We start from the raw sequence: 27671 nt of genomic DNA, 5'->3' as shown, positions 1-27671 counted from the left end.
GCCTAGAGGAAGGGGGAGAAAGAAAGGAAGAGAGTAGTACACTTATTTACAATGTGCTTATCACTCTCAATAATTCAATTAGTATGGTGCATGTTTTGTCATTCATAGTTGAGACCATTTACTCAGTTTATGAGGTACACCCATCTAGTACCAACTCGGACACCCCCCCCCCCCCCCCCCGACTCCAGAACAGCCTGAATTATTCAGGGATTGCAAATGTTGCTCAATTGTTATCAAGGGACCTAATGTGTGCCAGGAATTCGCCACACCATTAGACCTGTACCGTTGACAGCAGGCAGGATGGGGCATGGACTCATGCTGCGTACGTCAAATCCTGACTTTGCCATCAGCACGACGCAACAGGAACCGGGACTAGGCAATGTTTTCCACTCCTCATTTGTCCAGTGTTGTTGATCGCATGCCGACTGGAGCCGCTTCTTGTTTTTAGCAAATAAGAGTGGAACCCGGTGTGGTATTTTGCTGCTATAACCCATCCGTGACCAGGACTGATGAGTTGTGCGTTCCCAGATGCCGTTCTGCACCCCTGTTGGACTGTGCTGTTATTTGCCTGTTTGTGGCCTGCCTGTAAGCTTGCGCGATTCTGGCCATTCTCCTTCGACCTCTCATCAACAAGCTGTTTTTGCTCACGAGTCTGACGCTGACAGGATGTTTTTTGTTTGTTGCACTATTCTGTGAGGCCGGACGTTTCTGAGATACTGGAACTGGCGATCATATCACGCTCAAAGTCACTTAGGTCACTTGTTTTGCCCATTCTACCGTTCAGTTGAACAGTAACTGAATGCCTGTTTTATATAACAGGTCACTTGTTTTGCCCATTCTACCGTTCAGTTGAACAGTAACTGAATGCCTGTTTTATATAACAGGTCACTTGTTTTGCCCATTCTACCGTTCAGTTGAACAGTAACGGAATGCCTGCTTCATATAACAAGCCATGCGACTCACTGTCTGTAGGAGCAAGCCATTTTTGTGAATGGGGTGCATGTTCTCTCTGTCAGAGTGGTGAGTAACAGGCAGGCAGTTATGAGGTAAGTCAGTACCAGGAGAATGTTTATTGACTGGGAGCCCTGATGGCCCTAGTGACCATGCCTTTAGCGTAGTGACAACTCTCTCTCATTAAATAACAGTATAATTCGGTGTCCCAGCGGAGACTAACACTTAGGGAGAGTTTCAGCTGCTGGTAATGAAGGCCTTGATCTAGTATCAGATTATCCCTGATAATAAACCTTAGCAATCACGGGTGGTGAAATATATCTGATCTAGGACCAGTGGTTAGGGTAAAGGTATACATCCTCCATGTAGCCTAGCTCCATCCCACTGCTGCTCCTTTAATTAATTAATGAGCCTGTCGTTAACCCTGCTTCATTAGGCTATCCAGAGGACACATTTAGCAGGACAAAGTTTGACATGAACATGCTGAAGAGTTCATTGTATAATTAGCCATTTCTGCATTCAACACTAGTACAAGGTGGCTCAGTCAGACGAGACAGAGGATACTGTAGTTGTGTGTCCATACTGAAACCCTACCCACTGTTGGGGGGCTTAAGGATATCTGCAAGGAGGGCTCTGTTTGGAGGAAATATATTCACTAATCTGGTTGAGGGATTTAGGGGACCAACTGTTGCCTCTCACTATTACCCTTGTTTCTCTCCAGTGTGGTTTGTTGGGCCTGGCAGCCTGGGACTGTGGAGTTAAGGAGAGGGTGGTGGTGACATGCTGTCCTGAAGCTGTGTTTTGTAGTGAAGAACGTTTTGGGCTGATGATATCTCAGAGATACAGCAAAATGGGCCATTATCTGGTCCAGGTTTGTTAGGGTGTGTCCTATTAAGGTGTGGAACAAGGAAGCTAATCTAGCTAGCTTATTAACCCTACTGGCATACTGACCTTGTTGTAGGATCCTCAGTAGAGTAGCAGCTTGATGTCAGACAGAGACTAACAGTAGGTTGACCTGGTCTTACATAGCAGGCCATGTCAACTGTCCCTTTGTTGTCATGCTACTGTACAGACTGTCCTGTCTTCCCATAATGTGGTGATGCCAATGGACTGTCCCTACCAGCTGAGAGACTCTGAGGGATGCTGGCTGCCCTTGTCTTCTCGCAGCAGGCACATTATTTAGGCCATTAGTGATTAGCTCAAGGACATGGTGCTACCGCTCATCTCACACTGAGCTCTCTGCGGTCAATGACTCATGAAGTCAGCAGAACAAGCACTTCCTAGAGGTGTGTGTGTGCGTGCACATGTATACACACAGTATGTTGAGTATGTGAATGTACCTGTTTGTGTGTGCTCCTGTTTGCCGTTTGATATCGTCTTCAGTAGAGCCCGACAGATAAATCTGTTGACCGACGTTATCGGACGATATTAGCCTTTCACAGAAATATTTGTATCTGTCTTTATTCCACAGATAAAGCACCGATATTACAGTGCCTTCGGGAAGTATTCAGACACCTAGACTTTTCCCCACATTTTGTTACGTTACAGCCTTATTCCAAAATGGATTAAATAAAAAAACATCCTTACGATCGTGGAGTGCTGATGGTGGTGCCAGCCTGTTCAGACGGGCAGGCTCGCTGCGGGTCTGTCATGGTCAGACTGCTGCTGGAACTGTCCCGTTTGTTTGTGTCTAAGACTATCCATGGCCTGGGGAAACTGTTTTAGAGGTTAAGACACAATGATATGCCTGGATGGGAGAGGGTGGGCCAAAGCCAGACTTTACTTCCAGAGAAGGCATATGGTAGAGGGCACACACACAGCTGTAGGAGGTTTTCAACGGGGGGAAATGATGTTATCAGTCATGCAGGGACAAATCTCAGAGCATCAAAGCAATTGACACTTTCCAGTGGCTGGGCCCAACAGCCAGAGGACAGAGAAGAACAGGATGAGTTTGAGGAAAGGCCATTAACTTTAACACAGTGGAGACACTGATGACGGGTATCTGTCACAGCAGGAGAGGAGATGTGGTGAGGGAGGTTCTCGCATGACTGGATGGATGAGTGCAGTAGCCTTCATTGCAGTACACTAAGAGCAGTGTGCTAGAAGTCTGTGCTAGGCTTGCTACCTTAATCATAGTATTAGAGGCCTATGGCTTTATTTACCAGCAGAGTAGTCCTGCACAGTGATGCGCACACACTGTTTCCATGGTAACACAATCTGGTGGTTTTAATTCACCAGCAGACTCTTTGTTGGCCCGATAAGGCAAAAAAAAATGGCTCAGCAGCATCCAACCATTCAAAGATTGTGGTTAGAATGTACAGTGCTGTCAGAAAGTATTCACACCCCTTAACTTTTTCTCACATTTTGTTGTCTTAGAGCCTGAATTTCAAACACAGATTTAACCATAAAGACCCGGGAGGTTTTCCAATGCCTCACAAAGATTGGCACCTCTTGGTAGATGGGTTAATTTAAAATAAAAACAGTAACTGAATATTCATTTGAGCATGGTGACTAAAACCGTTACAGAGGTGAATGACTGTGATATGAGAGAACTGAGGATGGATCAACAGCCTTGTAGTTACTTCACAATACTAACCTTATTGACAGAGTGAAAAGAAGAGTGCAGAATTCTGCCTGTGCGGAATAAAACATTCCATAACTTGCATCCTGTTAGCAACAAGGCACTAAAGTAATACAAATGTGGCAAAGCAATTCACTTTTGTCCTGAATACAAAGTGTAAGGTTTGGGCCAAATCCAATACAACACATTACTGAGTACCACTCTCTGTATTTTCAGGCTTAGTTGTGGCTGCATAATGTTATGGGTATGCTTGTAATCTTTGAGGACTGGGAAGTTTTTCAGGATAGAAAATAAATGGAATTGTGCTAAGTACAGGCAAGAAGACAGTGAATGTTCCCGAGTGGCCGAATTACAGTTTTGACTTAAATCTACTTGGCAAGACCTGAAAATGGTTGTCTAGCAATGATCAACAACCAATTTGACAGAGCTTGAAGAATTTTTGAAAAGAAAAATGGGCAAATGTTGCACAATCCAGGTGTGGAAAGATCTTAGCGACTTACCTAGAAAGACTCAAAGCTGCAATCACTGCCAAAGGTGCTTCTACAAAGTATCAACTCAAGGGCGGGAAAACGTATGTAAATGAGATATTTATTTAATTTAATTTTCAACAAATCTGCAAAAAAAAATCTAAAAACATGTTTTCACTTATGGGGTATTGTGTGTAGATGGGTGAGAGAGAAAAACTGAATGAATCAATGTTGAATTCAGGCTGTAACGCAACATGTGGTGTAAGTCCATGAGTATTAATACTTTCTGAAGGCACTGTATCTGTCAATCACACAGAGGGATCTACATCATACAGAAGCACAGAATCTCACACACACAATAAAAACCATGGATCTTATTGGAGGTCAGTATCCCTCTGTCCTCCTGCTTGTTCTGATGGGATTTTGTCATTGAGCTCACTGAATCATTATTGCACCACCGTATACAAAAATACACGGTAAAAAAAGCTGAGTCCATTGCAAAAGGTAGTGCATGTGCTCATCATATCACAGCATATGTTAGCATGTGCGAAGGCTCTCCCAAGGACTGTGTCGCTGTGACGTGTCAAGAGGAAACCGTTTGGCTCCTCTCTCTCTGACGAGCATTGTGTCAGCGGCTAACAGTTAGCCTTTCCACTGTGTGTCTGAGAGACAGATGGCCTAGCTGTGGGAGGGGTCTAAGCCACCAGGCAGCACTGGGACGACAGGACTGACTGGCTACAGCCCGGGAGAGAGGGAGCTAGCCAGGTACCCCTCCGAGTGACTATGGAAGGTGTGCAATGCAGTGTCAAACAGACGATACTAAGACCAAGAGAAAGAAACATGGATAGAGCGAGAGAGAGATCAGTCTAGTCTACTCAGTTATATTATGCTCATTCACGTCCGACTGGTTCCTATGGACGTGATGAAATGGGCTGAGAGTTGTGTTCACTCGAAATACACGACAGCCGTGTTGTTTGGATTTGTCGTTGTTACATGGCATCTGTATTCCTGTGATGTGTTGTGATGTACTTAACACACGTCTTCCTGTTTGTCTGGCTGTCTACAGGAAACAAGCTGAATAAGGACCTGAAGCACTATCTGAGCCAGCGCTTCCAGAAGTCCTCTCCGGACCACGAGCTGCAGCAGACCATCCGAGACAACCTCTACCGCCACGCCGTGCCTTGTGAGTAGCACACCCTTTTATACTCCTCCTCGTCGTTCTCTTCTTCCTCCTCATCTTGATGTCATTGTTTTGTAGCTTTGCAAGGACTCTGTGCTGTTTGGTGAAGCTTCACAATGGACATTGGTGATTTTGGCTGGTCATACTCATGTTTCTGTATGTCTCTTAGTCATCTGAATGGTTGTCAGGTTTTAAGGGAGCTTCTTTCCCCTCAAAAATAAAAAAATACTTTGATTATTATTTGAGTCATAGGCACTGGACAACACACAGACCGCAGTAGATGGTGGTCTCTCCCACTGACGATTGGAACCAGATTAATATGGAGCTCATGCTCTCAACCCTCGTCATTCATTAAATCAGCCAGATGTTTAGTTTTCAATACTATGTGATTAGAGCAAGAAGCTCCAGCACACCCCATGGTCGATAGGCCAGGAGGCTCTCCCTCCGCTCGATCAATAGGCAGAGTGATTAAACGCACTACGTCTTGATCAGAACCTCACGCACATCTTCACTCCTATTTTTTCTCACATTGTACAGTATGTCATGATGTCCAAGGATTCAGGCCTGTTTTCTGTGGGGCAGCTGTCCTGTATAGATTGTGTGAAGGAAATGCAGAGGTACAGTGCCTTGCGAAAGTATTTTGCCCCCTTGAACTTTGCGACCTTTTGCCACATTTCAGGCTTCAAAAATAAAGATATAAAACTGTATTTTTTTGTGAAGAATCAACAACAAGTGGGACACAATAATGAAGTGGAACGACATTTATTGGATATTTCAAACTTTTTTAACAAATCAAAAACTGAAAAATTGGGCGTGCAAAATTATTCAGCCCCTTTACTTTCAGTGCAGCAAACTCTCTCCAGAAGTTCAGTGAGGATCTCTGAATGATCCAATGTTGACCTAAATGACTAATGATGATAAATACAATCCACCTGTGTGTAATCAAGTCTCCGTATAAATGCACCTGCACTGTGATAGTCTCAGAGGTCCGTTAAAAGCGCAGAGAGCATCATGAAGAACAAGGAACACACCAGGCAGGTCCGAGATACTGTTGTGAAGAAGTTTAAAGCCGGATTTGGATACAAATATATTTCCCAAGCTTTAAACATCCCAAGGAGCACTGTGCAAGCGGTAATATTGAAATGGAAGGAGTATCAGACCACTGCAAATCTACCAAGACCTGGCCGTCCCTCTAAACTTTCAGCTCATACAAGGAGAAGACTGATCAGAGATGCAGCCAAGAGGGCCATGATCACTCTGGATGAACTGCAGAGATCTACAGCTGAGGTGGGAGACTCTGTCCATAGGACAACAATCAGTCGTATATTGCACAAATCTGGCCTTAATGGAAGAGTGGCAAGAAGAAAGCCATTTCTTAAAGATATCCATAAAAAGTGTTGTTTAAAGTTTGCCACAAGCCACCTGGGAGACACACCAAACATGTGGAAGAAGGTGCTCTGGTCAGATGAAACCAAAAATTGAACTTTTTGTCAACAATGCAAAACGTTATGTTTGACGTAAAAGCAACACAGCTCATCACCATGAACACACCATCCCCACTGCATCCAAGAGGCCCATGATCAACTGCAGAGATTTACAGCTGAGGTGGGAGACTCTGTCCATAGGACAATAATCAGTCGTTTTATTGCACAAATCTGGCCTTTATGGAAGAGTGGCAAGAAGAAAGCCATTTCTTAAAGATATCCATAAAAGTGTCCTTTAAAGTTTGCCACAAGCCACCTGGGAGACACACCAACCATGTGGAAGAAGGTGCTCTGGTCAGATGAAACCAAAATTGAACTTTTTGTCAACAATGCAAAACGTTATGTTTGGCGTAAAAGCAACAGATCAAATCAAATCAAATTTATTTATATAGCCCTTCGTACATCAGCTGATATCTCAAAGTGCTGTACAGAAACCCAGCCTGAAACCCCAAACAGCAAGCAATGCAGGTGTAGAAGCACGGTAGTTAGGAAAAACTCCCTAGAAAGGCCAAAACCTAGGAAGAAACCTAGAGAGGAACCAGGCTATGTGGGGTGGACAGTCCTCTTCTGGCTGTGCCGGGTGGAGATTATAACAGAACATGGCCAAGATGTTCAAATGTTCATAAATGACCAGCATGGTCGAATAATAATAAGGCAGAACAGTTGAAACTGGAGCAGCAGCACGGCCAGGTGGACTGGGGACAGCAAGGAGTCATCATGTCAGGTAGTCCTGGGGCATGGTCCTAGGGCTCAGGTCCTCCGAGAGAGAGAAAGAAAGAGAATTAGAGAGAGCATATGTGGGGTGGCCAGTCCTCTTTTGACTGTGCCGGGTGGAGATTATAACAGAACATGGCCAAGCTCATCACCCTGACCACACCATCCCCACTGTCAAACATGGTGGTGGCAGCATCATGGTTTGGGCCTGCTTTTCTTCAGCGGGGACAGGAAAGATGGTTAAAATTGATGGGAAGATGGATGGAGCCAAATACAGGACCATTCTGGAAGAAAACCTGATGGAGTCTGCAAAAGACCTGAGACTGGGATGGAGATTTGTCTTCCAATAAGACAATGTTCCAAAACATAAAGCAAAATCTACAATGGAATGGTTCAAAAATAAACATATCCAGGTGTTAGAATGGCCAAGTCAAAGTCCAGACCTGAATCCAATCGGGAATCTGTGGAAAGAACTGAAAACTGCTGTTTACAAATGCTCTCCATCCAACCTCACTGAGCTCGAGCTGTTTTGCAAGGAGGAATGGGAAAAAATTTCAGTCTCTCGATGTGCAAAACTGATAGAGACATACCCCAAGCAACGTACAGCTGTAATCACAGCAAAAGGTTGCGCTACAAAGTATTAACTTAAGGGTGCTGAATAATTTTGCACGCCCAATTTTTCAGTTTTTGATTTGTTAAAAAAGTTTGAAATATCCAATAAATGTCATTCCACTTCATGATTGTGTCCCACTTGTTGATTCTTCACAAAACAATACAGTTTTATATCTTTATGTTTGAAGCCTGAAATGTGGCAAAAGGTCGCAAAGTTCAAGGGGGCCGAATACTTTCGCAAGGCACTGTACCTTGAGGCTTCGAATGTATCATATTTCTCAGTGTCAATAATGTTTCACAGTGATGCGGGGGGACCGATAGTGCAACATTATGGTAGAATTTGATCTATTTGTCACATATGCCGAATACAACAGGTGTAAACCTTACAGTGAAATGCTTACTTACAAGCTCAGTTTTAAGAAAAATACCTAAATCCAGCTGTGTGGACCAATCCCTGTACAGCAGCTGGGATTATCATCTTCCTCATAATGGAGATTCCCTAGTGAATTCCCTAGTGATCGTGAGCTGGCCATGACACTCAAACAGATGGAAAGAGAGAGAAGGAACTCGATCAACTCATAGTACATAGTGAGACTAGGAGTCCTACACAGGACATATAATGTGTGATCAGGTTAAAGATGTGTCGTTAGCAGCAGCCATTTTGCATTTGTCATTAATGCAGGGCAGGGTTCTCGTGGTTTATTTGTTATATGAAGCATAGTTTATTTGTTGGGCTAGGTTACTTTAGTCCTCTTCACCCAACCCACAATTCAATGGGTCTACTGCATTATCAGGGCCTTGAGTAGTAGGGGCATGTTAACAATGTTAATTACATGCCTCTCTTTCAATGCTTTGTTATCCAAGCATGTTTTCTAATGCCCCCAGATACACCATCAAAGTCTACTCCTATAGTGCAAATTTTCTCTTGGGGTCCCATTGCAAAATAGGTAGAATTGCAGGAAATTAGCTTTAAAACTGCAATTCTTTTTCTCAGCAAAATATATAAAATCTAGCTTTTAAACTGTATAATGTTCTCTCTGCCCATGGCAAAATGTGTAGAATTGCAGGAAATGTGCTTTAAAACAGCAAAATGTCTCTTCGGCCAAGAAAAACACCTACGCCACGCTAACCACTGCTGCTGAAATAAATCCTAGGGGGAACACTGTCCTAACAGGACTTTTTCCTAAGGATTCTCATCATTGGGTATTCAATTAGTTTATTCATGACCCTCTCACGCAAATTGCTATCTGTATTCCAGGGGCTTTTTCCTCAGGACTTTATTGGAATTACCCAGTGTGCCATATGTCAGCCAGACAGGCCTGGATTGTGCTAGTCTGGTCATAATGGCCATTTTAATTACCAAAGGCCTAGCTCTTCTTTCTGACTCTTATTGACACCCTGATAAACTGTATTATGGTTAACCAAGGAAACATATCACCATGAAGGTGTACCATTTGTACTTTGTGATATGTCGTAATAAGAAGAATACCTAGCTAGGAACATTATTTTGATTGGTTCCCACTCACTGGCTGTTGGTGAAATTTACATTCCCGGATAATCGATTTACATTTATTAATTTTATTAATTTATTCCAAAAAGATACATTATAGATTCGGGAAGAGGACGTGAGAAGGGCACCAAGACTGGTTATGTTTTCAGCAGTGGTTTGGTTTCTCCACTGGTCATCTCCAGGCCCTGGAGACTGGAGGTCAGTGTGTGGTGGTATAGTTGTGTCCATGGGTCAACTCGTGTGTGCATGAGGAGGCTGTGATTAATGGGCAGAAAGCAGCTGGAGGTGACAGATGGTCTAACCCTACTCGCTCTGCTCTACTCCTGACTGGGGACATCCTCCTCAAGCCTCTCGTCTCCTCTATGGTGCTCAAACCATGCAGCTCAAACTCCCCTCCCTCTCTCTTTCTCACACACACACACCATCAAGACAATGCTTGACTCCACTCTATCATCATTCATGTAATCAGACAGTGTCTGTGTGTGCAGCTGCTTCTTTGGTTAACATGCTGAAGCTTTGAAAGGCTGACCAGAGTGTGGCCCCACCAGGTGGCCAGTGACCAGAGCAGGGGGGTGGGGTGACTGACAGGGGACGGGTGACAATGAGGACATGTGACCCTGACAGAGGAGAAATTTGTCTGGGGATGTCTCAAGTGTTTTGTCAATGAATCCTAGTCTGTGTAGTAGATGTTTTCTCGGGTCCAGTAAGGATGTGTCTAGACTTGACAGTTCATGCAGCTTTAGGATTCTGATCATAGAGTTCTGATCATGGAATTCTAAACGAGTCATGCATCTACACCTACATTTAGATGTGTCCAGATTACAGATTTCCGTGCTATATTAAAATGCCAGTATGCATTCTACAAATGTGGAATAGGCTAAATATGATGATGATGATGATGGTTAGCAAGCAACACTAAAGAGATTTCAAACACGTTAGCATAACTCTAGCCAAACAAAAAAATATTTGTTCTAAATATTAGCTAGCTGGCTAGCAGTTATGAGGCCAGCAACACATTCCTCACACGCTAGGAACGTACTGTATTTCCTCCAAATGTTATAATGTAAAGGTGCCTCAAAACACAAGTTTTCTGGAGAGTGCTGATGACGTTGCCCACTGTATGCACTTTCGGCAGCCTGATTGCTTCCAGACTGAGGTGAAATCCGCACAATGCATCCCTGACCACCTTCTGAAGTGGTCAGCCAGATCTGAACACAACCTGTCTTTTCAATGCCATCTTTGTATTCTGATAGCATATGCCACATGTAAGTGTCAAGTGTAGACACGACCAAAGTTTGACCCGGACCTGACTGGATCGATCCTTAAAAAAAAAAAAGAATGGGGACCCGAGAACAATCATAACCAACCCTAAATGGGACCCGAGTGACAAAAAAAAAATCATGTTTATCAGCCAAGTTGCTCATCTGGTTAACGAATAGGTCTTTGTATGTTGGCTAAGCTTTCTACAAGTTAATAAATTAACCTTATTAGCGTGAAATAAATATGCTACAGATTATGCAGAGCCATGACCGGGTCCACTTGGGTCTATCAGCTGTAGTTACATAGAATCGAGACCCTATAACAATCAAACATGAACTGACCCAAAACCTAGGGACAAGTTTGCATTTTGGACTCGGTTCGGGTTTTGGGTATTCTGGTTCGGGTGGACCCGCGAAGACCTCTACTGTGTAATACTGCCACAAGTTGACAGATACAGTAGGATGGAAGTCTTATTGGCTTATAGGACAGTGCTATTGGTTTAGCGTATTAGTGTTGATTGACCTGATAGGATTTAGATGGGAGAAACACTTTAGTCCTGGGCAACATGCCTTTAATTAAATGATGCCATGTACTTTGTATCCCCTCTCCTTCCCTTAGCAGAGCCAGGGTTCAGTTCAGCCGGTGTCCCTCCCAACCCTTCTACAGATCAAGACACCTATTGTTGTCCTGGATGGGAAATATCAGCTGCTACAGCATAGAAGACCAGCGTGATAACTATAGTTCCGCTTCTGTCTTTTTATCCTATCACATTGTTAACTTCTCACCTACCACACCACAGCCCGTCTCCACCTCCAAATACCACAGCCCGTCTCCACCTCCAAATACCACAGCCCGTCTCCACCTCCAAACACCACAGCCCGTCTCCACCTCCAAACACCACAGCCCGTCTCCACCTCCAAACACCACAGCCCGTCTCCACCTCCAAACACCACAGCCCGTCTCCACCTCCAAACACCACAGCCCGTCTCCACCTCCAAACACCACAGCCCGTCTCCACCTCCAAATACCACAGCCCGTCTCCACCTCCAAATACCACAGCCCGTCTCCACCTCCAAATACCACAGCCCGTCTCCACCTCCAAATACCACAGCCCGTCTCCACCTCCAAACACCACAGCCCGTCTCCACCTCCAAACACCACAGCCCGTCTCCACCTCCAAACACCACAGCCCGTCTCCACCTCCAAACACCACAGCCCGTCTCCACCTCCAAACACCACAGCCCGTCTCCACCTCCAAACACCACAGCCCGTCTCCACCTCCAAACACCACAGCCCGTCTCCACCTCCAAACACCACAGCCCGTCTCCACCTCCAAACACCACAGCCCGTCTCCACCTCCAAACACCACAGCCCGTCTCCACCTCCAAACACCACAGCCCGTCTCCACCTCCAAACACCACAGCCCGTCTCCACCTCCAAACACCACAGCCCGTCTCCACCTCCAAACACCACAGCCCGTCTCCACCTCCAAACACCACAGCCCGTCTCCACCTCCAAACACCACAGCCCGTCTCCACCTCCAAACACCACAGCCCACTATGTCGCTATTTCTTTTTTTTCTGTCTCCCTCTACTTCCTCTTTTTCCTCTCCAATCTTCCGGCATCCGTCGGCTTTCCTGCGGTCACCTAGTGCTCATTCCCGATCCCATACCTACTCTAAATCCTGACTCCCACTGCTGTAGCTGTGGCTGCTGTTCCCTCTCCTCCCCTGTTGTTTTCCACTCGTCGCTGTGATCAGCTCAGCAGCAGCAGAGCTCTCCTCACTGGGTTTGTGCCTCAGCCTGCCTGCGCTGCATAGAGAAATCAGCAGGATCCCTGCTACAGTCTGGTAGCTACCACTCTACTCTCGCTCCCCCACTCTTTGCATCAAGGAAAGTGTGCTGTGCTTTGTCTGCTGTTATTTTTCCACTGTTTCTTTCCAGCCACCCGTCATCTATGAGAGAGGTGCAGTGAGCAAGTGAGCGTGTGTGTGGGGAGGTGTGTGATGTTTCACCATTCTTGAACATGGTGGATGGCTTGCATATAGGCTAAAAGGATGTGGTGGGGGTGGGGTTGGAGAGGGGGATGGGCAGAAGGGAAGAGGGAGGATGGAACTAAGCACACGCGCAAGCATGCTCAGCTTTGTAGCTAGCACACAGGCACAGATGGGGACTGCTAGTAGCACGTTTTCCCTGCCTAATTTTACCCTGCAGGGTTTGTATGTAGGACCTGCTTTTCACAGGCCTCTCTGTATAGGGCTTGACATTAATGCGAGTCCGCTTGTCTGGGACGAGTAAAGAAATAATTGTCGGACAAGCAGAATATATATTGAAGTTGTCTGAATAGAAATAAAAAATATCACACAACAATCACAATATCAAACAAGGCAAAAGTAAACATGTCATCCCCCCACGAATGATGCTGCACCCCCATTGGGCCAATTGAGATATTGTGTGACTAACAGATTTCAGTTCATTACTATAGCTCCCACCTTGGGCCAATCAGTGTCATTTTGTAAATGCCAGATCTTTATAGTATGACTCTTCATTCACCCAAGTTTCGTCAAAATCGGCCCCTTGCTTTGTGAAATATTGCGTGTGACTAACGTACGAATGAACAGATGGAGACATATCCACAGTCCCCTTCCCGATTTCATTGTGGGGGACAACAATTATTCAGAATTGAATTGGATCAGTGTCCTCTGGATTTGATGTGTTACGCACTGTATCTGTTCTCCCAATCTGTGCAGAACTCATCGGAGTAAAATGATCATTGGTAATGCGTGTGTGCCGAGCACATCGGAGTAAAATGATCATTGGTAATGCGTGTATGCAGAGCACATCGGAGTAAGATGATCATTGGTAATGCGTGTGTGCAGAGCACATCGGAGTAAGATGATCATTGGTAATGCGTGTGTGCAGAGCACATCGGAGTAAAATGATCATTGGTAATGCGTGTGTGCAGAACACATCGGAGTAAAATGATCATTGGTAATGCATGTGTGCAGAGCACATCGGAGTAAAATGATCATTGGTAATGCGTGTGTGCCGAGCACATCGGAGTAAAATGATCATTGGTAATGCGTGTGTGCAGAGCACATCGGAGTAAGATGATCATTGGTAATGCGTGTGTGCAGAGCACATCGGAGTAAGATGATCATTGGTAATGCGTGTGTGCAGAGCACATCGGAGTAAAATGATCATTGGTAATGCGTGTGTGCAGAGCACATCGGAGTAAGATGATCATTGGTAATGCGTGTGTGCAGAGCACATCGGAGTAAAATGATCATTGGTAATGCGTGTGTGCAGAACACATCGGAGTAAAATGATCATTGGTAATGCGTGTGTGCAGAGAATGAGAGACATTGCAGCAGCAGGTAGCCTATAAAATGATAAACAAACAGACTAGATAGCCAAATCAAAATATACAGTGCATTTGGAAAGTATTTAGACCCCTTGACCTTTTCCACATTTTATTTTTCAGCCTAATTCTAAAATGTATTAAATTAATTATTAAATTATTTTACTCATCAATCTACACAAAATACGCCATAATGGCAAAGCGAAAACAAGTTTTTAGAAAATGTTGCAAATGTATTAAGAATTTAAAATAGAGTTCTTGGTCTCCTCCCTGACCAAGGCCCTTTCCCCCCGATTGCTCAGTTTGGAAGAGTCTTGGTGGTTCCAAACTTCTTCCATTTGAGAATGATGGAGGCCACTGTGTTCTTGGGGACCTTCAATGCTGCAGACATTTTTTTCTACCCTTCCCCAGATCTGTGCCTCGATACAATACAGTCTCGGATCTCTACAAACAATTCCTTCAACCTCATGTCCAATCAATTGAATTTACCACAGGTGGACTTCAATCAAGTTGTAGAAACATCTCAAGGATGATCAACGGGAACAGGATGCACCTGAACTCCATTTTGTCTCTCATAGCAAAGGGGCTGAATACTTATGTTAAAAAATATTATTTAACCAGGCAGGCCAGTTGAGAACAAGTTCTCATTTACAACTGTTACCTGGCCAAGATAAAGCAAAGCAGTTCAACACAAACAACACAGAGTTACACATGGGATAAACAAAAGTACAGTCAATAACACAATAGAAAATGTATATAAAGTGTGTGCAAATGTAGTACGATTAGGGAGGTAAGGCAATAAATAGGCCATAGTGGTGAAATAATTACAATTTAGCATTAACACTGGAGTAATAGATGTGCAAAAGATGAATGTACAAGTAGAGATACTGGGGTGCAGAGGAGCAAAAAATAAATAACAATATGGGGATGAGGCAGTTGGGTGGGCTATTTACAGATGGGCTGTGTACAGGTGCAAAAATCACTGAAGCTGGAGTCTTATATCTCCCTGACTAACTTTAAGTTGACAATCAACACCCTGATCATCTGTATGCGAAGAAGATGTCGCACTGAATGAGGCAAAAGGGGATCACACTAAATACTGACTGGTACTTCTTTTTTACAAGAATTGATGCTTTTGGTTCCCCTTTACGTCTGTCTCTGAACGTTTCACGACCCTTTGACCAATGAAATGTATTCAAAATACCTTTTCATCAAAACTCTTCAGTTCATAGGCTCTCAAAGTTGTCTGTCAAACCCTGTATCTCCACCATGGCTCTTGAAGTGAAGCACACGGCTTCACCCTGAGGATATTTTGCTCGGGTGTTCTTAGTGAGACGCAATCAAAGGTAAGGTGCACTTTAATTACCTTCGGTCTTTGTAATATTCTATATTTCTGGAGTAAGAAGTTTTTCTCAGATATAATTATGTTCAAATTGTGTTTCGAGCACATTGTTAAAATTGTGTTTAGAGTGCAAATCAAATGGCTAGGTAGCTAACCCCGAATCTGATCAAGTTTAATCTCCTGATTTTGGCTTCCCATATGATCTCTGCTTGTTGGCTAACTAGCCACCTTGTCATTGGCATAAAGTGTTAACAGATAAATCAGATGCGTGTTGCAATGGCTAACAAGCTATCACGTTAGGTTGCCACTAGATAAGCTGGCTAAACTAGCTCGCTGCAGTGTCAACCATGTAGCTAGCTAACGCTAACTAGATGAACCGGGACGTCCAGCGTAGCATCCTCCCAGTCCATTGCTCTCCTCTCACTCTGTGTGTGTCGAAATGTCGTACTTTTCTATGACAAGGCATATAAGCACATCTGTAGTGCAGTCAGTGTATCATCTCAGTAAGCGTTTTGGACCATGACTAGAAATACATTTTTGTGTGTCTCTTTATTTACAGCTTGTAGTGGCACATCCGAGGGGGAGGAGAATGGCCAGCCAAGAAAAGAAAAAACCCTTCAAAGTGAAAAGGAGAGGTTCAGAAGGAAAGGAGAATTGAGGGTAAATCCTATCTTGGCATCAAAACGATGATTGAGTTGACTATGGCAATGTTTGATTTATTACGTACATGGTTCTTACCTGATTACCTACCTTGATGTTTAATTTCATGCTGGAATGTGTCTGATTTGCATACGAGTAACATGATCAATGGTGACATTTTACATTTCGATTGTTGTTTGAACACTAACCTGATCCTCCTTGATATTTCATTCTGAGTGAAAAATGAAACATCGCATTTAGTGTAAATATTTTTAGTATGCGTTCACCCTCACATGTACTTGAAATTATATTGTGAAATGCATTTTTATTTATGGTATTAAAATTGTACAATTATTACAATGTCTCGTACCATTTGCCTTTTTATGAAATTGAACACATTGATAGATATTAAGTCAACTTCTATTAAGACTGTAATTGAAACTTTGATGTCAGTCTTCAATGGAGACTACCTGTGCTGGAGGATATCTGCACGATGGTGCTGGAAAGCTTAAATTATTAATGAATGTCAAATCAATCACACTAAGTTGTTGTCCTATTTGTTTGCTGTCACAGTTTACCATAAAGTGTAAAAAAATAAAAAATACCAGACTAAATGTGTAATTAGTTTTCTTACTGAATACTTTTTTAATCTTAAGGGTTCATTTGACTTTTTTTGAGTAAATTACAATCTAAGTAATAGGACTTTTACTTAAGTACAGATTTTCAGTACTCTAACGGATAGCGTACGGAATGTAGCCTATTGGAATCTAATCAAATACTAAGGGGCCTATTGCAACTATTGATGGCACGAGATTATCTCTAGTTTATGTCTCGCTAAACCTTCAATAAGCACTAAATTCACCCACACAGCTCATCTCAATTGCAACCGTTATTGGTTCCCTCATTACCGCTCCCTAAAAGATGTCGGTGACCCGTCAGTGTTACCTTAGTCAGAGATCTGTGTAAGTAATGGCACGAGGCTCATGTCTCCGCCCTATCAATGGGAGTCATTATCCCAAAGGCAGGAAAGGAAGGTAGGCAACACGTTTAGGTCTGCATATTAAGCCCATAGATACATATTGAGCTTATTCTGGACAGATTTTGGCGAGAGTGATCCCTCTGCCTTAGGCGTGCTTGCAACCAAAGTCTCTCAAGATATGTCCGTATTGTCATAAGAACAACTTTGTCCTTTAACAGACGAAGGAAGATTTATCTATTTGATAAGCATTCCGTACAATAAATGAAAGTATTTCCTTGTTTACTACGGCAAATCTACTGTTTAAAGGCCAGAACACTCATTGATGGCTCACAGTGGTATCACCTCCTACACTGGTTTGATTGATAGGGGCAGGTCCTATATTTTGGTTGGATGGATGGATCTTAGGGGGAGGTAACAGGCTTTGAATGTCTTTTGAAATGTCATTCTGCTGACATCATCATTAGTTTAAGTGAAAGAAAGGCATTGTCAAGAAGGATTCAATGAAGGGATGAGTCCCAGGAAGTCATACCCACTCCACACGCACATACGTCCAGGCACGCATGCACTCACCCATTCATCCCCAACAAACACACACTCAGAGGTTGTGTGTGAGAATGTGAATTCATCCTGCTAGTGATGAATTGTTTTCCTCTCTGGCTTCTGTGTTGAGTACCTTGGAAGAATATTTTATGTCATTTGGTGGTGCTTTATATTTGTCAAATTTCATGTACAAGTGTTTATTAATACACATTAGGTTTTTGGAAATGTGTTTTTTTGCATATCCGAACTCTCCCTGAGACACCCTTGGAGAGTGAGGTCACTGCCAGGGTCTACCGGTATCAACTGGGACCATTGAAGCAATTAAGGTTAAGTGCCTTAAAAAACAGATGGACTAACCCAAACCTCTGGCTGATCTAAAGTTAAACTGCTTCTCCCTGTGTAACATCTTATTCTGAAGCACCAATCCAGTGTGGGTGAAATGGTTCATGCCTGCTCCCCAAATTGGCAGCTTTCTTGTCTCTCTCTGCAACCTAGGGGTCATATCACACACCTAAACACCTTCGTCCTATTTTCTGAAGAGTTTGCTTTTTCAGAACTGTTTGTTGTCTGACATCCTGAAGCCTGGAGTGATCTCGGCTGTGAAAGTGGCCGGTGAGAGAGGTCACACATTTAAATGTTTTCACAATTGAAATGCTGTCTTGTTATAACGTGCATAATATAATAACAAAGATAGCCATTCAGAAGTCAAGGATGTAGCCATTTCATAAATGAAGGGCTTTTCTGTAGGAAAATAACTGCCTCATTCCTGGGTATTGTTGCCATTATCAGTAATGTGATTAGGGATGCTGTATTGATGGACTGACTATCCTCGAGGGGTTAAATAAACAAGGACTCAAAGCTGCTGTTAATGTACCCCTCCTTTCCCCATCACCCCTCCTATTTCCCCACAGACGACTGAATCTCTGGGGTTAAAGAAAAACAATGGCAGAAAGTATTCACAAAGTATTCTGAAGGTATTCAGAGCCTTTGAATTTTTCCACAGCCTTCTTCGAAAATGTATTCAATTAAACATGTTCCTTATCAATCTACACACAATACCCCAAATTGACAAAGCAAAAACAATTTTTAGAAAAATCAGTAATACCTAAATTTACATAAGTATTCAGACCCTTTGCTATGAAAAAAATTATTGCAGCATTGAAGGTCCCCAAGAACAGTGGCCTCATCATTCTTAAATGGAAGAAGTTTGGAACCACCAAGACTCTCCCTAGAGCTGGCCACACTGAGCAATCGGGGGAGAAGGGCCTTGGTCAGGGAGATGACCAAGAACCCAATGGTCACTCTGACAGAGCTCCAGAGTTCCTTTGTGAAGATGAGTGAACCTTCCAGAAGGACAACCATCTCTGCAGCATTCCACCATTCAGGCCTTTATGGAAGAGTGGCCAGACGGAAGCTGCTCCAGAGCGCTCAGGACCTCAGACTGGGGCAAAGGTTCACCTACCAACAGGACCACGACTCGAAGCACACAGTGGCCGAGCCCGAGCCTGGACTTCAACCCTGTCAAACCTCTCTGTAGAGACCTGAAAATAGCTGTGCAGTGACGCTCCCCATCCAACCTGACAGCGCTTGAGAGGATCTGCAGAGAAGAATGGAAGAAACTCCCCAAAAACTCCCGAAGGTGTGCCAAGCTTGTAGCGTCATACCCAAGAAGACTCGAGGCTGGAATTACTGCCAAAGGTGCTTCAACTAAGTACTGAGTAAAAGGTCTGAATACTTATATAAATGTTTTTTTATATATACGTTTGCAAAAAATTCTACAAACCTGTTTTTGCTTTGTCGTTATATTGTGTGTAGATTGTGTTTAAATTGTTGAGAAGAAAAAAAACATGTAATCAATTTTAGAATAAGTCTGAAATGTAACTAAATGTGGAAAAAGTCAAGGGGTCTGAATATTTTCCGAATGCACTGAATGCATGCACCCGCACTTTATCTCATTCAGTCCTTAATCAAAGTCCTATTCTACCTTAGCCTTATGTCCGGACCTAATCTCATCATTCTAGCCCCAGCATCCCAGCCCTAGTAGCCCAGCTACATCCATCCCTGCCCCGTGCTTGCCCTTGGTAGTGTTGATTTCGGTGGTCACGTGATGCATGGGGATGGGCTCTCGCTGGGACTGCCTTGTTTGTCAGAGTAGAGGGAGCATGTGTGACTACGTCTGTGTGTAAGAGAGAGAGATATAGGCTGCAGAGGGGAGGAGAGAGAGAAAAGTGAGGGGGGAGCGAGGGCAAGCGAGCGACAGCTAGAGTGAGCGAGAGACTGAGTGGAGGTGGGCGGGTGCATGTGGGTAAGTGTGAGACTGGAGACGTTGGTTGGGTTCAGTCAGACAGGAGCAGAGCGGAGCACAGCGTGTATGTATCCATGTGTATAGTTCACGTTGGCTGAGCCTGGATTCTGAGCCTGGATTCTGAGCCTGGATTCTGAGCCTGGATTCTGAGCCTGGCAGGAACAGGAAGACTCATCAGGCAGACAGCGGATCGCATCGGTGGCCAGTGCTGGACGTTCGACACTGGAAAGACCGGCAGACAGAGGGAGGCTGTAGCTCGGATGCGTGTGTCTGACGCGCTGCCTGTGGATAAAGAGAGACCTGTTTTGTGTTTTCTCATCCTACCTGACTGGTTTCTCTCTGATGTGTGCTGTGTAGCCCTGGACTTGCTGAGGAAATCAGAGGTATGCTCTCTATTTGTCTTTAATTTGAGAATGATGCTTTGGCTTCTGGGATTTAATGGCGGGGCGGGAATGGATGGCGATGGAGAAAGAGAGTGAGGGGGGGGTTACTGTGCATCAGGCGGAACACATCAGTATAAGAGACAGAGGCAGGTCGCTGGCAGCAATAGCAGTGGAATGGTCATTCCGTGTGTCCGTCATACTTTTGTGTGCGTGTCGCTGGTGTGTGTGTTTGTCTGGTCTCTGGTGTGTGTCTGGTCTCTGGTGTGTGTGTCTGGCGGAGATGGCAGTGCTCTGACGGGGGGGCTGTATTATTAAGCTGTGATCTGTTGACATGCCTGCTCCTGTTGGAGGCCATTATCTTCACCAGAGCTGGCTAGCAGCAGGGTTTCCTGCTAACCCCCTCTCCTCCTGCCCCCTCACCGTCTCCTTCTTTCTCTCTGCCTCTATCCATCTCTCTGTCGACTCTTCTCCTCCACTCCCTGGTGCTCTCTTTCCTTCCCTCTGTAAATGGATAGTTTTAAAGCCGTTCTTTCTCTTACCCTCTGCTGCCTTGCTAGCCTTCGGTGAAGAAGCATTTCCTGGCTGAAGAAAAGACCCATCGCAGGTATTTTAGTCAGGTTTCTGGGCAATTTAGCCTCAGTGGTCTTCAGGTTTTTCTTATTTTAATCCCCCCTCCCCCGATATTTCCCCCTCCGCTCAAATCATTAAGGGCTGTAAACCGAGGCTTCGCAGAGGAAAATGGAGCGTGTCACAGGTTAAGAGAAAGGGCTGTTTTGGTCTCATTGTGTGTGGATGTGTCTGTCTCTCTCTCCGCACCATGAGCCTTTTTCAGCCAGCGATGTGAAAACAACAGCCCCCCCCATCCTCTCTATCATAAAACCTCTCTGATGAATGTTGCCAATCAATTTTAAGCCATAACAAAGCCTCTCGACCCCTTCCTCCTAAAACAGGGGTGGGGGAGTCAACTCAGTCCAGGGAGGCTGGAGCTCGAGGAATCTACCCCCCCCCCCCCCCAACCGCAGGGCAATTTGTGGAGCGGTAAATGCTGGAATGGGCAGTCTGTGTGTTGTTGATTGACCCTTTGGTGGGACCAATGGTTGTGTCCCCTGTGGAGCTAGGAGCACGGGCACTGACCCCAGTCTTCCCCCGTTTTGCTGCCCCCGTACCCTGCACACACACACCGCACACACACACCAACACACGCTAGTATCAGGCCAAGATGGAGATGTTTCTTATGCTACTGTACTGAGAATCTGCTAGCCTCTTTGTGTGCTGTCTGGAAAACCTGCATGAAAACATGCCTCAGTCAGTGATGTGAAACAACACATTGTGTGGTATCAGAAATGCTACTCGAATAGCCAAGTGTACTATTGTCAGTGGGTGAGTTACATGACCAAATCTTTTTGTTTTGGTGCACATCTTCTTTCCTGGAAGTCAACATCGACAAGGTAGCTTTGTAACAAATCAAGTGGCAGGGCTGCTATTGCGGCTGAAACACAACATTTTAATTGGTGGCTTTACGGGCACATAGTCCATCTTAAATTCAATTCTTAACTCCTCTCGTGTTCTTCTTGCCATGGACAGAAGCATCGCTATTCAGTTGACTAACTGGTCTGCTGTAGGGAAATACTGTCCATCGCTCAACATTTTTTCTCATTTTGGCCCATTCATCCTTGGAAGAGTGATGTTAGTGTGCACAGCACATAGACACCGACTCACCCTCTCACGTTAGACGTGCACAGACTGAGAATAGAGACACGTTCACTCTAACCCACTCTAACGTATGCTATTTAAGGCAGAATAACCCGACCAACATCCATCCAAGTTTCTACTGTTTAGTGGATACATTGTACTGCAGTGTGGGACTACTTTAAATAGTGCAGGATATATTGATTATAGCTATCAGGAATATACCAGTTATACATGTACAGATATGTACGCTGTCATAGTCATCTGTATGATCATTGAGAATAACCACAGAAGAAGCAAACTGTCTGACAGAGTTGTTCAGTAATCAGTGGCTGAATAGAAGCAGCTGACTCATGTTCCCTGAATCCCAGCTATAGGACACTAATTATAGGCGAGCCTTGGTTCCAACACTATGAAGTCATTTTAATTGTTTCACATATCAGTGATTTGCTTCATTGTTTCTACATAAGTGCTCTCTAAATGAATGGTATAGTGTTTCAGTGCAGTCTTGGGGCTTTGACATTGTAGAGGCACGTGGATGCAGTTTGGTGTTTTGGCAGGAGAAAGATATGAGTTGACCAAAATGTAGAAACAGATAGACGCGGGCAGCCACATAGCCAGCTGGCCAATTTGAGGAGGACATTAGCACAAAGTGTGGGCAAAGAGAGTGGACTGCTGATTGCCCATCGCCTCAGCGTCCTGCTTTATTCTACCAATGTCCACAAAAGGAAGGAGGGAGGGAGACGAGAGGGATGAGAGGGAGAAATGGAGAGAGAAGCAGAGAAGGAAAGAAAAACATAAAGAGGAGGAATATCAAGATTAGAGAGAATACAATAGAAGATGGAGAGGGAAAGAATGTATAGGACGAGAAATGGATAGAGAAGGAAAGGAGAGAGAGGATGAGGGAGAAATAGATGGAGAGGTAATGGTCGTAGAAAATGTAATCAAGCTTTACAGATGATTTCCTTCCAATTTAGCAAAAACATATCTGTATATCTGCACGGATTAGTTTTCTCATACGCAATGATGGATCTCTGGCTTTTACATTGTGGTAAAGAGAATACTCCCTTTCTTTCTGTATATAATCACAAACTCCAATTCTAGCCAGTCTCGCCATTCGCTAGGGCTGTCTTTGTTTCCTCTTTAGCCAACAACTAGCTCAATCTGCTCTTTCAATCCGCTCTTTCTTCTGTCCTGAAAGACTGGCACACCAGCACACCAGCAGAGTAAGAATAGAACACTATTATTAGAACAATAATAATGAATCATTGCCAAACACATTTACAATGGCCTACTTTTCACCATGGCACATATTGGATCACTATCATGGATAGCACATTTCTCTTTGTCTCCACTTTCTGGAGCCCTATTTGTATGTTAACACGAGACTGTGTTTTCAGGCTATTTCTACCTCTAACATGGTCCTGGCTCCATGGCCTGGTCTGCCTGCTAGTTAACGGTTTTCTACTTGAATGCTGAAGGCTTTAGCTTCTGAAGCATACTGACAAAACAACTGATAGATCGCCATAGCCTTGTTCGCCAAGAGGAATGAATACTGGAAAGGGCCAATTAATGACTGACTCGTTGGTGTATTTTAACCATGTAATTGAAATACATTTAGTCCAATTATGAGAGATTGTGAGGGAGATGAGGGGCAGGTGATGTATAATAACGTCTTCCAGCAACAACTGCGTTGCGGATTATCACTGGCTGCACTGTTTCTATAGGCCTTTGATCCCAATCAGCTCTGACCGAACACGGGAACTAGTCTAGTTAAAGCTGGAATCCGCATTCGGGAAAACAGTGCCACTGGTCGCCCTCGGCTCATTTGCTATTGTTTTTGTTTTGTTTATGAAAGTTGTAGATGAGCGTCCAGCGCCGTGGTAGAAAACCCATTGTAGCACATACATGTCCAAGGGGAAAAAACATCTATGTTGAAATATCACAAACGAACATGGCAGTTTCACCTCTACGGATTTCGGTTTTAAATAAATACATAAGTGCTGTGCTATATTTGAGGAGTAACTGGCTGTGTTTGGTTAAAGGGAGATGTCCAACCTGTCTGTTCAGGTCAGGTGTGTAATTACCAAATGCTGGCTAAACATGGGTGTTGACACAGGTAATAGTTTATGGTCTTTCTGTCTGGAGCTGTATTGATTCCTGTAGCAGAGTGGCTGGGATATACATGAGGGGCCTACCTATTGTATTAAAAGCACCTCTGTTGGATTATTCACACACACACTCAGAATTCGCAGCTTCAAGTTCAGTAGCCTTCCTCTCCTCGTTGGGCGTGCGAGGTCAAGTGGGCCTACAGTATGTGTGTGGTCTCAATGAAATGGATAGGCTGCCTATGCATGGGCGGAGAAACACATCTTCCCAAGGAAATTAACTTAAATATAATCGGGCTGTAACGGTTTTCTTGTGGTGAAGGAGAGCCGGACCAAAACGCAGCGTGGTTATATTGATTCATGTTTAATAAAAAAAGATAAACACGAACACTACAAAACAATAAACGTGAGAAAACCTAAACAGCTCTATATGGTGAAAACAATCACCCAGAAAATCCAACACCAAACAGGCGACCTAAATATGGTTTCCAATCAGAGACAATGACTAACACCTGCCTTTGATTGAGAACCATATCAGGCCAAACATAGAAATAGGCAAACTAGACATGTAACAGAATGCCCACTCAGATCACACCCTGACCAAACAAAACATAGAAACATACAAAGCAAACTGGTCAGGGTGTGACAGTACCCCCCCCCCAAGGTGAGGACTCCAGCCGCAAAACCTGAAAACATTGGGGAGGGTCTGGGTGGGCATCTGTCCGCGGTGGTGGCTCTGGTGCTGGACGTGGCCCCCACTTCACCATCGTCTTAGTCCGCCCCATTGTCTGCTTCCGTGACCTCACCACGGCAACCCTACTAAATGACCCCACTAGACAGAGGGGCGGCAGCTCGGGACAGAGGGGCGGCAGGTCAGGACAGAGGGGCGGCAGCTCGGGACAGAGGGGCAGGGGCTCTGGCGCCTCTGGGCTGAGGGGCTCTGGCGCCTCTGGGCTGAGGGGCTCTGGCGCCTCTGGGCTGAGGGGCTCTGGCGCCTCTGGGCTGAGGGGCTCTGGCTGACTGGCGGCCCCGGCGGCCCCTTGCAGACTGGCGGCACCGGCGGCCCCTTGCAGACTGGCGGCACCGGCGGCCCCTTGCAGACTGGCGGCACCGGCGGCCCCTTGCAGACTGGCGGCACCGGCGGCCCCTTGCAGACTGGCGGCACCGGCGGCCCCTTGCAGACTGGCGGCACCGGCGGCCCCTTGCAGACTGGCGGCACCGGCGGCCCCTTGCAGACTGGCGGCACCGGCGGCCCCTTGCAGACTGGCGGCACCGGCGGCCCCTTGCAGACTGGCAGCGCTGGGCAGACGAGTGACTCAGATGGCGCTGGGCAGACGGGAAGCTCCGGCAATGCTGGAGAGGAAGGCTCTGGCAGCGCTGGACTGAGGAGCTCTGGCGCCTCTCGAATGAGGGACTCTGGTGCCTCTGGACTGAGGGGCGGGAGCTTTGGCAGCGCCGCCCAGGCGGGAGACTCCGGCTGTGCCAGAGAGGAGGAAGGCTCTAGCAGTGCCGGAGAGGCGGGAGACTCCGGCAGCGCTGGAGAGGATGAAGCCTCCGGCAGCGCTGGACAGGCGGGAGCACCTGTAAAGATGAGACGGAGAGACTGCCTGGTGCGGGGGGCTGCCACTGGAGGGCTGGTGCGTGGAAGTGGTACCGGATAGACCGGACCGTGCAGGCGCACTGGAGCTCTTGAGCACCGAGCCTGCCCAACCTTACCCGGTTGAATGCTCCCGGTCGCCCTGCCAGTGCGGCGAGGTGGAATAGCCCGCACTGGGCTATGCAGGCGAACCGGGGACACCGTGCGCAAGGCTGCTGCCATGTAAGCCGGCCCAAGGAGACTCACTGGAGACCAGATGCGTAGAGCCGGCTTCATGGCACTTGGCTCGATGCCCACTCTAGCCGGGCTGATACGCGGAGCTGGTATGTACCGCACCGGGCTATGCACCCGCACTGGGGACACGCATAACACGGTGCCTGCCCGGTCTCTCTCGCCCTCCGGTAAGCACAGGAAGTTGGCTCAGGTCTCCTACCTGCCTTCGCCATACTTCCTGTGTGCCCCCTCCAAGAAATTTTTGGGGCTGCCTCTCGGGCTTCCTAGCCAGCCGTGTTCCCTTATATCGCCGGCTCCTCTCTCCGGCTGCCTCTGCTCTCCTAGCTGCCTCCACCTGTTCCCTTGGAAGGCGATCCTTTCCCGCCAGGATCTCCTCCCATGTGTAGCAACCCTTGCCGTCCAATACATCATCTCATGTCCATTCCTCTTTGCGCCGCTGTTGCTGTTGCCCGTTACCACGCCGCTTGGTCCTGTTGTGGTGGGTGATTCTGTAACGGTTTTCTTGAGGCGAAGGAGAGGCGGACCAAAACGCAGCGTGGTGGTTATTCATCTTTTCATTTATAAAGACACGATACATGAATAAACTAACAAAACAAGAAATGTGAGTAAACCCAAAACAGCCCTATATGGTGCAAACACAGAGACAGGTACAATCACCCACAAACACACAGTGAAACCCAGGCTACCTAAGTATGATTCTAAATCAGAGACAACTAATGACACCTGCCTCTGATTGAGAACCATACTAGGCCGAAACATAGAAATACCCAAATCATAGAAAAACAAACATAGACTGCCCACCCCAACTCACACCCTGACCATACTAAATAATGACAAAACAAAGGAAATAAAGGTCAGAATGTGACACGGGCTATAGTTTATACTAAATATTGAAAATGGAAAGAAGGGGAGGGCACTCAGCCAATGTGAGTCGAGATGCAATCCAAAAATTATAATTGAAAAGGTGCAACGTGCGTACCTACCGTACGTAGTTAAGGAACTTTGAGCCTTTTCAATAATTATTGATTACCCATTTATTTCTCTCTGCCCCACTCGTTAAAGGTAGGCTTTATCCTATATGCAAAATGTAGCTCAAGAGTTTCCACTCTCATTATTCTTGCTGCTTTAAGTTCAGTAGCCACACATCTCCTCTCCTACAGTAGTTGGGCGTGCAAGTGGTCTCTATTAAATAGGGTTAGGGGATAGCTAGTCAGTAGCTAGTTAGGGGATAGCTGGTCAGTAGCACAACTAAATGCATTCAACTGAAATTCCGCATTTAACCCAACGCCTCTGAATCAGAGTGGTGCAGGGGGCTGCCTTAATCTACTTCCACAATGCCCAGGTACCAGTTGGTGTTGGGAGTTAACTGCCTCGATCAAGGGCAGAATGGTAGATTTTTCAAACCTTCACTGTTCTGGAATTCGAACCAGCAACCATTTGGTTACTGGCCCACCGCTTTTAACCTGCTAAGCTAGCTTTTTTATTTTTTTACATTTATTTAACTATGCAAGTCAGTTAAGAACAAATTCTTATTAACAATGACGGCCTAGGAACAGTGCGTTAACTGCCTGTTCAGGGGCAGATTTGTACCTTGTCAGCTCGGGGGTTTGAACTTGCAACCTTCCAGTTACTAGTCCTATTCTCTAACCACTAGGCTACCCTGCCGCTGACAAATAGGCTATAGCCTATGCATTGGCTGAGAAGCACGGAGAAGCAAGGAAATGAACTTCCTAAAT

At 45.4% G+C, this 27671-nt stretch overlaps 1 protein-coding gene across 6 annotated transcripts in view; it reads left to right on the top strand.

The window, feature by feature from the left end:
• The window catches only part of LOC135542081 (membrane-associated guanylate kinase, WW and PDZ domain-containing protein 1-like), a 203655-nt gene that overhangs the window by 107088 nt on the left and 68896 nt on the right, over window positions 1–27671 (top strand). For all 6 annotated transcript variants that reach the window (XM_064968726.1, XM_064968723.1, XM_064968724.1 and 3 more), the window contains exon 2: window positions 5066–5182. In XM_064968726.1, coding sequence (XP_064824798.1) covers window positions 5066–5182 — 117 coding nt within the window. The remainder of the gene's footprint in view (window positions 1–5065; window positions 5183–27671) is intronic.

The sequence above is a fragment of the Oncorhynchus masou genome, chromosome 6 (genome assembly GCF_036934945.1).
Source record: "Oncorhynchus masou masou isolate Uvic2021 chromosome 6, UVic_Omas_1.1, whole genome shotgun sequence".
Classification (NCBI taxonomy): Eukaryota; Metazoa; Chordata; class Actinopteri; order Salmoniformes; family Salmonidae; genus Oncorhynchus; species Oncorhynchus masou.
The sequence above is the reverse complement of the archived record's forward strand: the minus strand, read 5'-3'. Positions and strand labels throughout refer to the sequence as shown.